Source organism: Salmo salar, chromosome 12 (genome assembly GCF_965601325.2).
Source record: "Salmo salar chromosome 12, fSalSal1, whole genome shotgun sequence".
Classification (NCBI taxonomy): domain Eukaryota; kingdom Metazoa; phylum Chordata; class Actinopteri; order Salmoniformes; family Salmonidae; genus Salmo; species Salmo salar.
This window is the reverse complement of record NC_138302.1, coordinates 66,642,500-66,656,828: the sequence shown is the minus strand read 5'-3', so window position 1 is coordinate 66,656,828 and position 14,329 is coordinate 66,642,500. Positions and strand designations below refer to the sequence as shown.

At 39.3% G+C, this 14,329-nt stretch overlaps 1 protein-coding gene and 1 long non-coding RNA gene across 2 annotated transcripts; both read left to right on the top strand.

Moving 5' to 3' along the window:
* The first annotated feature begins 2,955 nt into the window (after positions 1 to 2,955).
* LOC106565579 (uncharacterized) lies at positions 2,956 to 5,460 on the top strand. Its single transcript, XM_014132857.3, has 6 exons — positions 2,956 to 3,104; positions 3,321 to 3,431; positions 3,598 to 3,770; positions 3,976 to 4,089; positions 4,201 to 4,291; positions 4,900 to 5,460. The coding sequence occupies exons 2-6, from the start codon at positions 3,365 to 3,367 to the stop codon at positions 4,977 to 4,979; spliced, it is 525 nt and encodes a 174-aa protein (XP_013988332.1). The 5' UTR covers positions 2,956 to 3,104; positions 3,321 to 3,364; the 3' UTR covers positions 4,980 to 5,460.
* Positions 5,461 to 7,937: 2,477 nt separating this feature from the next.
* On the top strand, positions 7,938 to 10,022 carry LOC123725541 (uncharacterized). The gene is made up of 4 exons (XR_006758057.2): positions 7,938 to 8,031; positions 8,224 to 8,327; positions 8,486 to 8,842; positions 9,121 to 10,022. It is a non-coding gene; the product is annotated as an uncharacterized LOC123725541 (long non-coding RNA).
* Positions 10,023 to 14,329: the final 4,307 nt, after the last annotated feature.

The window sequence follows — 14,329 nt, the reverse complement described above, 5'->3', positions numbered from 1 at the left end:
GTGAGAAAAGCGGGGGACAGGTAGACAGGCAGGGAGACAGACAGGTTCTTGGTGCTATGTTGAAACAGCAGGCCCTTGGAGGAGGAAGACAGAGTGAAGGCACACAGCAAACCTTTTTGTTATATTTTTACTTGTTTACACCGACACACACTTTTCCACACTTTTATTACCCTCGGGTTCAGTGGACTCGAACACCACCTATGTAATATAAATATGTAGGGGGGTGCACACTGTGCACTCAATGAAAATGGGTTATTTGACATGTTCTTCACAGAAAATTTGCCAAGGCCAATGAGTCTCAGGTTGAAAAAAGTATTCATTGTATAATTTTCTTCTAATATACATTGAAAATGGGTCCCACAGACCCGAACACCACACAAGGGTTAGTAAATAGTTATTGTAACACCTCATCTGGCGGACATCAGATTAACATCCAATTGGTTACTATTTGATTCCGTAACCATTGCCAATCATTGAATGATTATTAAAATTCTTGGTCCGGTTGAGTTTATGGGCCCAACTACAACAACAAAATATGCTATATTGTCAAACATCTCGAGGTCACAATACACACCAGTGAAAAGTCTGGACACACCTACTCATTCAAGGGTTTTTCTTTATTTTTACTATTTGCTATATTGTATAATAATAGTGAAGACATCAAAACTATGAAATAACACATATGGAATCATGTAGTAACCAAAAAAAGCGCTAAACAAATGAAAATATATTTTAAATGTTAGATTCTTCAAAGTAGCCACCCTTTACCTTGATGACAGCTTGGAAAACGCTTGGCATTATCTCAACCAGCTTCACCTGGAATGCTTTTCCTTCACTCTGCTGTCCAACTCATCCCAAACCATCTCAATTGGGTTGAGGTCGGGTGATTGTGGAGGCCAGGTCATCTGATGCAGCACTCCATCACTCTCTTTCTTGGTTAAATAGCCCTTACACAGCCTGGAGGTGTGTTGGGTCATTGTCCTATTGAAAAACAAATGATAGTCCCACTAAGCTCAAACCAGATGTGATTGCGTATCGCTGCAGAATGCTGTGGTAGCCATGCTGGTTAAGTGTCCCTTGAATTCTAAATAAATGACTGACAGTGTCACAAGCAAAGCACCTGCACACCATCACACCTCCTCCATGCTTCAAGGTGGGAACCACACATGCAGAGATCATCCGTTCACCTACTCAGCGTCTCACAAAGACAAGGTGGTTGGAACCAAAAATCTCAAATGTGGACTCATCAAACCAAAGGACAGATTTCCACCAGTCTAATGTCCATTGCTCGTGTTTCTTGGCCCAGGCAAGTCTCTTCTTATTATTGGTGTCTTTTAGTAGTGGTTTCTTTGCGTCAATTCAACCATGAAGGCCTGATTCATGCAGTCTCCTGAACAGTTGATGTTGAGATGTGTCTGTTACTTGAACTCTGTGAAGCATTTATTTGGGCTGCAATTTCTGAGGCTGGTAACTCTAATTGACTTATCCTCTGCAGCAGAGGTAACTCTGGGTCTTCCTTTCCGGTGACGGTCCTCATGAGAGCCAGTTTCCTCATAGCGCTTGATGGTTTTTGCGACTGCACTTGAAGGAACTTTCAAAGTTCTTGAAATTTTCCGTATTGACTGACCTTCATGTCTTAAAGTAATGATAGACTGTCATTTCTCTTTGCTTATTTGAGCTGTTCTTGCCATAATATGGACTTGGTCTTTTACCAAGTAGGGCTATCTTCTGTATACCACCCATACCTTGTCACAACACAATTGATTTTCTCAAATGCATTAAGAAGGAAAGAAATTCCACAAATTAACTTTTAACAAGGCACAGCTGTTAATTGAAATGCATTCCAGATGACTACCTCATGAAGCTGGTTGAGAGAATGCCAAGCGTGTGCAAAGCTGTCATCAAGGCAAAGGGTGGCTACTTTGAAGAATCTCAAATATAAAATATATTTTGATTTGTTTACTACATGATTCCATATGTGTTATTTCATAGTTTTGATGTCTTCACCACTATTCTACAATGTAGAAAATAATACAAATAAAGAAAAACCCTGTAATGAGTAGGTGTGTCCAAACTTTTGACTGGTACTGTACATAATATGCACGAAACAAAAATATAAACGCAGCATGTAAAGTGTTGGTCCCATGTTTCATGAGCTGAAATAAAAGATCCCAGAAATGCTCCGTATGCACAAAAAGCTTATTTATCTGACATTTTGTGAACAAATTTGTTTACATCCCTGTTAGGGATCATTTTTCCTTTGCCAAGATAATCTATCCACCTGACAGGTGTGGCCTATCAACAAGCTGATTAAACAGTATGATCATTACACAGTGGGGACAATAAAATTCACCTTACAATGGGGACAATAAAAGGCCACTCTAACATGTGCAGTTTTGTCACACAACACAATGCCACAGATATTTCAAGTTTTGCAATCCAAAGGCCACAATCAACAGCCTAATCAACTCTATGCGAAGGAGATGTGTCGTGCTGCATGAGGCAAATGGTGGTTACAGCTGATACTAAATGGTTTTCTGATCAATTTTATTCAGGTATCTGTGACCAACAGATACATATCTGTATTCCAAGTTTTGTGAAATACATAGATTAGGGCATTATTTATTTATTTCAATTGCCGGATTTCTTAATATGAACTGTAACCAGTAAAATCTTTGATATTATTGTATGTTGCATTCATATTTTCATTCAGTTTATATGATATAATGACATTAACTGTACTGTAGTATCTCTCATGTGCATCCATTAAAACCCATAATTGTCATATAAAGCAGAGATAATGTGTGCAGGATTATAATACAGTATAGATACAAAATGCTCAGTTCACTCAAGTAACACGTTGCGTTCTAAACAGTAATCTCACATTGCACACAATGACATTACAGATCCCAATGACTGATTAGTGTTGCAAAATCGGATGGAAATGAACACAAACATGACTTGACATGACTTGCAGATGATATCTCGAGCAGAACTTCTCAACATCTCTGTTTATAAGGCCTTACATTTTGACTGAGAAGACACCTGAACTTTCTGAATACTTTTTTAGGAAGGCAGAGGTCATCTTCTCTTTGCTGACTTTGGTAAGGATCTTTATGATTTTGGTGTTTTACTCACAACAAAGCCATGTATGCCACAAATAGATCAAATTGACTTGTACCTGTCACTCTCAAAACATTGTAGAAGTAAAATAATAATGCATATCTTTTGTATGGACTTATTTTTATTGTGCATAAATCTGTGATATACTGTATATTCTGAGTAACACACTGTGTTGGTATAACTCTGTACATGAAAAGAACTGCAGTGAGACCACCAGAGCACCACCATTGTCCAGGTCATCATGGGAGTCATGACTGTGTCTGTTCTTTTCTGCGTCCTCCTCACCTTCCTGGGGACCGAGGTGACTGGTGAGTGAGAGCCATTCTTGAGCTCAATCCCATCTCCACTCCAGATACATAGAATATTTTTTCCATAATTTACTCTCAGGATTTTTTGGTTTGGTTCAATCTGTTATTGTGGTAATTATGCATGGAACATACAGCTTGCAGGGGTCTGAAATATTTGTCTTCTCAGGGAGGTCTCCCCCATGGTATCCCAAATTACCCCCACCAGTGGAGAGATTTGCAAGAAGATCTGAACCAATACCAGATCCGTACCAGTGTCCATCTGGGTTTTCTCGACCCAACCGTTACTGGAGCACTTGCTACCGTTTCGACAGCAGTTTGAAGTCAATGTCGGCGGGAAAGGTAAGTTTCATGACTGATGTTTACTGACATACATACCATTTAGAGTGATGATACGTGAGGTGGAAGATAGTTTGTATTGTTCATCCTCAATATATGAATATGAATGAGATGGAACGCCTATATCAATTCAGCTTTATGGATGATACAAATAAAGATAATGAATGAATATGAGAAGTCAATGTCATGCTCTTGCTTCCTCGTACAGAATGCATGCCGTCAAAGAGGTGGATCCCTTGCTTCTATCACCAACAGTAACGTGTACGAGTATGCTCTTTCCCTGGTAGAAGATGGATATATCTGGGTTAAGGGGAGCCATGCGGTAAAACACCATATTCCTAGTCCCCAAAGCACTCTAATTTAATATTTATTTTGGTTACTACTGACTACTAATTAAATACTGATGTTAACTTTTCCCTTTTCGCCCTGGCAGTCTGAATTTCCCCAGAAGAACTGGTTGAAAGGCTCTGTGCGTGACCAGAATGGAAAGCATGAGGGCTGCTTGACATTGGTGAAATTTGGTGGTCAGTATCGCAAACGTATTCTTGTTTTGGTAACACTAAACAATAGGGGTCCGGTAAAAATATTTTTATAGGGACCACAGATTAACTGTATTCATATAGTTGTGCCACAACTGTCTGGACAAATGTGCTGTGGAACCCCACTTCGTGGAACCCCAAGTAGAATGATCTAAGGGCTGGATTCAATCCGTATCGCAGAAGTACCGAGGAACATCTGCGTTAAAGCTCATTTTAAATTTAAACTCAATGTTCCCTTGTTCGCGGAGAATGCATTCATGGTAAATGCTGCATATGTCATCTCAATCAGAAATGACCTTTACATTTTAACTCGGATGTTCCGCGATATGTTCCGCGATACTTCCACAATACGGATTGAATCCATCCCTAAGTTGTAAGTTGGTGTTCGGTGAGCAGGAGTGCAATGTCGATTCACTCCATAGTGGGTTTTTATAGCGGTAGAGGAGCTCCTCTGGTTAAATACAGAATGAGAAATTTCTGTCATTTTCATCAGTCCCATTCAGTGAAGGGTCAACAGCCATACCTGTTGTCTATGGTCATTGTTCTTCTGTTCTGCCTTGCCCTGAAACTAACAAGGACATTCTCCTTTACAGAAAAAACTGGTTTTGATGATATCAGCTGTTCCAGTATGGACAACACCGCATTCACTCTCTGCGAGATAGAAACGTCTTAATTCTTAGTTTAAGAAGGCCAAACAGAGAGTGGATTTTGCCAATACTCTCTGATTTTCTTTTTCTACTATCTCACTAAATTGTTCTGAATTTACTTTAAGTCTAATACTTAGAGACAATATAATGAAAAGGGATGTAATGGCTACATATTCATACATAATGATACATTGATTCAATTGCATTTCACGTGGCCTTTTTTCGACTGAAAATAATAGTCTGGTTTTGCAATGGAATTGTCACTGTAGTATTCTGGAAGCTATCTTTAAGATACTGTACCAAACATGTGGGTACGTACAATCCCATTTCAAGATGAACTATATAATTACGAACACATACAGTTATTCTCAATACTTACTCTAACAGTGGAAATAGGCTATACCCCATTATATCTGGAATATCTATTGAATTTGTGGAATTGTTGTGTCATGTACATCCCTCCTTGCTTACCTTGCATATCTTTTCGAATAAAAACATTCAGCATCACCCTGTCTCAGCATGATCAACTTATATCACTGTAAAATAAACAACATCAGTCAATAGCGTCATCTCAACCAGCAGCACTTAGATAAATAGTATGTGCACTTTCTATTCATATTTTATTGATCATATTTGTTAACATTATTATAGAGTGTTATGATTGTTTTTAATATCGGTGTTTTTGCATGTACATTGATTGATTGATAAATCTTATGCTACACACAGATAAATAGCATACATTTTTCTAAACAAATCCTTCTTATCAACTTTCCTAAGCCTGACAGTCATTACAAATGCAGGTTGCAGGTGAATAAAAATTCAAACTATTAGATGTCCTAACCTTGGCTGGATTCCAATAGGAATTACACTTCAGATTGCAAGCCAGTATAATGTGACTTGCAGGTCTGATGTGGCCTGTAAAGCAGGAGTTTCCTAAAACCACTGTGGTAGGGTAAAATTAGGCCATCAACGTAAGTCCTGATGATAAATGTATTGTAATGTTGTAGAGTTACATTTTAATGATATCATTCACCTACGTACTCATTTGTTGAGTGTTTGAATCTCATTATGGACAATTTTTGCATTTTAGCGAATTAGCAATTTTGCAACTACTTACTACTATACTACTATACTACTTACTATACTTACTACTATACTACTTTTCAACTACTAAGAATGTTAGCTAACCCTCCCCTCCCCTTAACTTGAACCCTTTAACCTAACTCCTAACTCAATCCTTAATCTAAACCCTAACCTTAACCTCTAGCCCAGCTAATGTCAGCCATCTAGTTAACGTTAGCATTAGCCACCTAGCCATCCAGCTAAAGTTAGCCACAACAAATTGGAATTCATAACATATCCTACGTATTGCAAATTCGTAACATATTGTACAAATTTTAATTTGTAACATATAACATGAATTGTAATTCGTAACAGATCATACAAATTGTAATTCTTAACATATCATACAAAATGTATGATGTACATCCACAAATTAATACATACATACCAAACATAACATATCATACTTTTGAGCGTCCCTGTTGGACGTAGTGACAAATTCTCTAAAATGACGTTGGAGGCGGATTCTGGTAGAGAAATTAACATTCAGTTCTCTGTCAACAGCTCTGATGGACATTCCTGCAGTCAGCATTACAATTGCACGCTCTCTTAAAACTTGAGATATCTCTGACATTGTGTTGTGTGACAGAACTGCACATTTTAGAGTGGCCTTTTATTGTCCCCAGCACAAGGTGCAACTGTGTAATGATCATGCTGTTTAATCAGCTTCTTGATATGCCACACCTGTCAGGTGGATGGATTATCTTGCTTTAGGAAAAATGCTCACTAACAGGGATATGAACACATTTGTGCATACAATTTGAGAAAAATACGTTTCTTGTGTGTATGGAACATTTCTGGGATTTTTTATTTCACTTTACATGTTGCGTTTATATTTTTGTTCAGTGTCAAATCTGCTTACTCATGGTAGCTAATAAAATAAATACTTTTAAATGTTTCATTTTTAACTAGTTAATACTTTTTTTTATTTATTTCTACATATTCATATTCTATTCTTCACCTTGAAATTGGGAAGTATGATCAGTGGAGGCTAGGTTTTGTAGTAGATCAGTGGAAAAAGGTTAAATTCCATAAAAGGCAAGAAAATGTAAGAATTGTACCAGGGGTTTTACCTTACATTTCCAATAGTCACAGTGTGCATGTCGACATTACAGGGTTGCTTAACTTCAGAACCTTATCTGGACCTGATCACAGGTCAGTTAAGGACATTGGTTGCTACGACTTTAGTTGCTTGTGTTTCGAACAACATTATTATATCTGTATTATTCTTTATCATCTTTGAAAATTATTCAATGTATCGTCCTACATTTGTTCATTAAGGCAGGTAAAACTAAGGTTTTAACTTTGAAGAAGTTTTCGGGGACACTAGTGGTCATATTTGGTCTCTTAGGCGACTGTTCATTCTGTGTAATATTACATAACTATCCATGCAAGTCTGGTAAGGTGCTACAGTACAAATGCAGGTGAACATGTGAAGCAATGGGAGGAACAATGTAAGAACAGAAAACTGATGGGTGCTTACTATTTGAAATCTGTGAACCTTGCTAATTATTGAATGATTATCGATTATTGATTCCGTTGAGTTTATGGGGTCAATTTTCACAACAAGAAGAACAAAATATGTCATATTGTCAAACATCTTGGGCCTTAATACCCACTATATAATACCCATTAAACCCGATCATTTTCATAAGAAGCAGAGATAATTTGTGCAGGCAGTATAGTATAGATTTGTTCAGTCAAGTAACACATTGCATTCTAAACATTAAAGTCACATTGTACACAACGACATTACAGATCCCAATGACTGCTTAGTGTTGCAAAATCTGATGGAAATTAACACAAAAAGGACTTGACATGACTTGCAGATGATATCTCGGGCAGAACTTCTCCAAACCTCTGTTTATAAGGCCCTACATTTTGAATGAGAAGACACCTGAACTTTCTGAAGACTATTTTAGGAAGGCAGAGGTCATCTTCTCTCTGCTGACTTCGGTAAGGATCTTTATGATTTTGTTGTTTTACTCATAACAAAGCTATGAATGCCAGACAAACTGGATTTGTACTTGTCACTCTCAAAATGATGTAGAAGTGAAATAATAATGCATATCTTTTGTATGGACTGATTTATACATAGTTATATAGTTTCTGAGTACACATTGTTGGTATAACTCTGTACATGAAAAGAACTGCAGTGAGACCACCAGAGCACCACCATTGTCCAGGTCATCATGGGAGTTATGACTGTATATGTTCTTCTCTGCGTCCTCTTCACCTTCCTGGGGACTGAGGTGAGAGCCATTCTTGAGCTCAATCCCATTTCCTTTCCAGACACATAGAACATTTTTCCATAATTTACTCTCAAGATTTTTGGTTTAATCTGTTATTGTGGTAATTATTCTTGCAACATACAGCTTGCAGGGATGTGAAATATCTGTCTTCTTCTCAGGGAGGTCTCCACCAGGGTATCTGCGATTAGCTGCACCAGTGGAGAGATTTGCCAGAAGGCCCCCACCATGGCCAAATCAGAACCCATGTCCTCCAGGGTTTTCTCGACCCAACCGTTACTTGCGAACATGCTAGCTTTTCGACAACAGCTATTCCTTATTCCTGGAGTACTCTAATTTCATATTTATTTTTATTAGTCAAGGACCTTAGGTACTACTGACCACCAAGTAGATGCTGACGTTGACTTTTCCCTTTTCTCCCTGACAGTCTGGATTTCCCCAGAAGAACTGGATGAGAGGTTCTCAGCGTAACATGAATGGACAGAGTGAGGACTGCTTGGCACTGCTGAAAATCAATGGTCAGTAACACAAACTCACAACCGTCTGGACAAATATACTGTACAACCTTTCTGGAATCCCTAGTATAAGGATCTGTGGTCTGTAGATGTTGGGTGAGCAGGAGTACAATTGAATGTCAATTCACTCCATCGTGGGCTTTATAGCTGTAGAGGAGCTCTGGTTAAATACAGAAATAGACAATTCTGTCATTTTTATTGGCTACTTTCAGTGAAGGGTAAACAGCTGTACCTTTTTTTCTGTCTTGCCCTGCAACTCACAAGGACATTCTCCTCTACAGGTGAAGCAGGCTTTGATGACATGAGCTGTTCCGGAATCGTCACCTCTGCCAAAACTCTCTGCAAGATTCATACTTCAATGGACTGACTTTCGTAGGAGTCCAAACAGAGAGTGGAAAAGGGGTTTTGCCAACTCTCTGATTTTCTTTTTCTAGTATCGCACAAAATTGTTCTGAGTTTGATTTAAGTTGAGTACAATATAATGAAAGGTGACGCAATGGCTACAGATACATACACAATGATACATTGATTCAATTGTATTTTTGAAAGCAGAGTAAACACTTGAGTAAACAAGGGATACAAAGAATATTTGAAAGCACGTGCTTCCACACAGGTGTGGTTCCTGAGTTAATTAAGCAATTAACATCCCATCATGGTTAGGGTCATGTATAAAATGCTGGGCAGGCCATTATTTTGGCTACCATGGTTATGCCCCCATAGAATCCACAGGGCACGAATGGTCACTGAATCGTTTGATGAACATGAAATCGATATAAACCATATGTCATGGCCGTCTCAGTCAATAGATCTCAACGCAACTGAACACTTATTGGAGATTTGGGAGCGTTGCCTGAGTCAGCATTTTCCACCACCATCAACAAAACACAAACTGATGTAAATTCTCGTGGAAGAATGATTTCGCATCCCTCCAATAGAGTTCCAGACACTTGTAGAATCTATGCCAAGGTGCATTGAAGCTCATGATTGCTCGTGGTGGTCCAACACCCTGTTAAGATACTTTATGTAGGTGTTTCCTTTACTTGGACAGTTACCTTTCAATACATAATGATACTTTGATTCAATTATATTTTGGGTGGTCTTTTTTTTATTGAAAATTATTGTCAGGTTTTGCAATGGAATTGTCCCTATACAGATGTGGCATCTGAATTTGATCATTATTTTCTTGCTGAGGAAATGCAACTTGTTGTGCATACAAGGTTTTTAAAGGCTTTTAAAATTTGCAATTTCCATTTTAAAATGTCAGACTTGATTAGCCCTAAAAAATATGTATCAACCCCTACAAAAAATGGCCATGAATTATAATCCACATAATAATTCACATTTCCTGTTGCTTCAGGATCATTTTCTGTAACATACTGTAACATACTGGCTCAAATTAAGATCTTACATCAGTGTCACGTTCTGACCAGTAAAGGGGTTATTTGTTATTGTAGTTTGGTCAGGATGTGGCAGGGGGTATTTGTTTTATGTGGTTCGGGGTGTGTGTTTATGTAGAGGGGTGTTTGGTTAGTGTTTTCCGGGTTTTTGGGGCTATGTTCTAGTCTAGTCTTTTTAGTTCTATGTTTAGTTAATTGATTTGGCCTTCAATTGGAGGCAGCTGCTCCACATTGCCTCTGATTGAAGGTCCTATATAGAGGGGTGTGTTTTGTATGGGTTTTGTGGGAAGTTGTGATTGCATAGCTGTGTTTAGCCTGTAATCCTGTTCGTTCGTACGTTTTGTTTTCTTAAGTGTTCAAAATAAATATATAATGAGCACTCAACTCGTTGCGCTTTGGTCCACTTACTATGACGACCGTTACAATCAGAATTCTGGAAGTGATCGTTAAGATTCAGTAACAACCATTTACAGTTGAAGTTGTAAGTTTACATACACTTAAGTTGGAGTCATTAACCTCTTGGGGATCGAGGGTAACCTAATCCCTGTGACGGTATTGCTAGCAAGGCGGGAAATTCAAAATATCAAAAATTGAATAATTTCAATTTCTCAAACAATCAACTATTTTACACCATTTAAAAGATAAACATCTCCTTAATCGAACCACATTGTCCGATTTTCAAAGAGGCTTTACGGCGAAAGCATAAAGTTAGATTATGTTAGGAGAGTACATAGCCAAAAAAGTACACACATCCATTTTCAATTCAAGGACAGGAGTCACCAAAAGCAGAAAACCAGCTACAATTATGCACTAACCTTTGACAATCTTCATCAGATGACACTCCTAGGACATTATGTTAGACAATACATGCATTTCTGTTCTATCAAGTTCATATTTATATCCAAAAACAGCATTTTACATTGGCGCGTGTCGTTGAGAAAATGTGTCTCCCCCAAAACTGCCAGTGAATTTACAAAAAAAGACTCATTATAAAACGTGGTTAAAGTATTAAACTGTTATTCAAAGAATAACGGTTGCATTCTGAATGCAACCGCATTGACAGATTTCAAAATAACTTTACTGGGAAAGAGTACTCTGGTCAGAAAAATACACTAGGCTATACAGCTAGCCGCTATGTTGGAATCATCTAAAACCATCAATAACATTAGCAATATTCCCTTACCTTTAATAATCTTCATCAGAAGGCACTTCCAGGAAACTCAGGTCCACAACAAATGTTTTTTTTTCGATGAAGTTCATAATTTATGTCCAAATAACTCCATGCTGTTCCGTGTTGTTAGCGCGTTCGGTAGGCTACTCAAAATGGGAAGGAAAAGTCATGACGAAAAGTTAAAAAAGATATATTTTTACGTTCGTTCAAACATGTCAAACGTTGTTTAGCATCAATCTTTTCGTCCATTTTTAACGTGAAACATCAGTAATATTTCAACCCGACCTCTCCTGTGTCTTGAAACAAGTTTTGAAAAATGTCTCGCCTCACATGAACGCGCATGTGCGCGTAATAATGAAGTGACGACCTCCCAGGGACGTCAACTTCCCTTCCTTTTCATTCGTTCTCTGTTCATCATAGACGCTTCAAACAACTTTATAAAGATCGTTGACATCTAGTGGAAGCCATAGGAAGTGCAAAATTAATCCTTTGTCACTGTGTGATTTATTACCAATGACTTGAAAATAGTACAGCCACAACATTTTCATTTCCTGCTTGTATTTTTTCTCAGGTTTTTGCCTGCCATATGAGTTCTGTTATACTTAGAGACACCATTCAAACAGTTTTAGAAACTTCAGAGTGTTTTCTATCCAAATCTACTATAATAATATGCATATTCTATTTTCTGGGCCGGAGTAGTAACCTGTCCTTGAATTGAAAATGGAAATAGTTGATTGTTTGAGAAATTGAAATTATTAGATTTTTAATGTTTTGAATTTCCCGCCTTGCTAGCAATCCCGTCACAGGGATTAGGTTACCCTCGATCCCCAAGAGGTTAAACAGCTTGGAAAATTCCAGAAAATGATGTCATGGCTTTAGTAGCTTCTGATAGGCTAATTGACATCCTTTGAGTCAATTGGAGGTGTACCTGTGGATGTATTTCAAGGCCTACCTTCAAACTCAGTGCCTCTATGCTTGACATCATGGGAAGATCCAAAGACATCAGCCAAGACCTCAGAAAACAACTGTAGACCTCCACAAGTCTGGTTCATCCTTGGGAGCAATTTCCAAATGCCTGAAGGTACCACGTTCATCTGTACAAACAATAGTACACAAGTATAAACACCATGGGACCACGCAGCCGTCATACCGCTCAGGAAGGAGACACGTTCTGTCTCCTAGAGACTTACGTACTTTGGTGTGAAAACTGCAAATCAATCCCAGAACAACAGCAAAGGAGCTTGTGAAAATCCTGGAGGAAACAGGTACAAAAGTATCTATATCCACAGTAAAACGAGTCCAATATTGACATAACCTGAAAGGCCACTGAAAACCACCATAAAAAAGCCAGATTACGGTTTGCAACTGCACATGGGGACAAAGATCATACTTTTTGGATAAATGTCCTCTTGTCTGATGAAACAAAAATAGAACTGTTCGGCCATAATGACCATCGTTATGTTTGGAGGAAAAAGGGGGAGGCTTGCAAGCCGAAGAACACCATCCCAACCGTGAAGCACGGGGGTGGCAGCATCATGTTGTGGGGATGCTTTGCTGCAGGAGGGATTGGTGCACTTCACAAAATAGATGGCTTCATGAGGGAGGAAAATTATGTGGATATATTGAAGCAACATCTCAAGACATCAGTCAGGAAGTTAAAGCTTGGTTGCAAATCGGTCTTCCAAACAGACAATGACCCCAAGCACACTTCCAAAGTTGTGGTAAAATAGTTTAAGGACAACAAAGTCAAGGTATTGGAGTGGCCATCACAAAACCCTGACCTCAACCCTAGAGAATATAGAACATTTGTGGGCAGAACTGAAAAAGCATGTGCGAGCAAGGAGGCCTACAAACCTGACTCAGTTACATCAGCTCTGTCAGGAGGAATGGGCCAAAATTCACCCAACTTATTGTGGGAAGCTTGTGCTACCCGAAATGTTTGACCCAAGTTAAACAATTTAAAGGCTATGGTATCAAATACTAATTGAGTTTATGTAAACTTCTGACCCACTGGGAATGTAATGAAAGAAGTAAAAGCTGAAATAAATAATTCTCTCTACTATTATTCTGACATTTCACATTCTTAAAATAGTGGTGATCCTAACTGACCTACGACAGGGAATTTTTACTAGGATTAAATGTCAGGAATTATGAAAAACTGAGTTTAAATGCATTTAGCTAAGGTGTATGTAAACTTCAGACTTCAACTGTATATATATATATATATTTATATTGTGGCGGACAAGCCACCTGGGGGAAACTCGTGAAGGCCTGGTGACAGACAGAGTCTACATCACGCGGCGATGCCTACCTCTGCTGGATGTGCCAGGTCTCGACGGGTCCTCCGGCCAGGACTACTTGGGGATAACTGAGGTTGGTGAGTAATCATGGGGCTGATTGCTCACCAGCCAGCAGGGCAGCACACAGGAGGGTTGGAGGTAAACCTTGGAGGACCTCTTGGGAGCCGTGGAGATGGACCAGAATACTGAGGCCCTGTTCAAGGGGACGCATGCCCAGTCCGAGAGCCGTGGGAGGGAATGGAAGGACAACCCAACCACCGTGCTCCCCTATCTGACAGTCAGCTGGGCTAAAGGACTGCAGCCCTGCTGCTGTCGACCCCAGGTTGATGGAGACCAAGGGAGGTGTTTTGAGTGTGGCACCCGGGGTCGACGGTCACGACACCCACGCTCTGTTGGATTCCGGGAGTGTAGTAACGCTCGCACAAGCGCGCCTGCTGGCCCATCGGACCGACCGTGGTGAGGTCGGATGGGCCAGCAGGCGCACTTGTAAGAGCAGGCGTGCTTGTACGAGTACACCTGCTCGTCATCGTGACGCCACAAAGGAGCTGTCAGATGGTGGTGGGTACCGTACCTGAGATGCCCTCCTCGTGGGACTAGACTGTGGGACGAGATTGTCCGTTGT

What these genes read in the sequence shown, in the direction of transcription:
- LOC106565579 (XM_014132857.3), top strand. Translation starts at nt 3,365, where the DNA reads ATGGGAGTCATGACTGTGTCTGTTCTTTTCTGCGTCCTCCTCACCTTC. An exon ending in AGTCAATGTCGGCGGGAAAG is followed by an intron (nt 3,771 to 3,975) that starts GTAAGTTTCATG and finishes TTCCTCGTACAG; the next exon opens with AATGCATGCCGTCAAAGAGG. An exon ending in GGGTTAAGGGGAGCCATGCG is followed by an intron (nt 4,090 to 4,200) that starts GTAAAACACCAT and finishes TCGCCCTGGCAG; the next exon opens with TCTGAATTTCCCCAGAAGAA.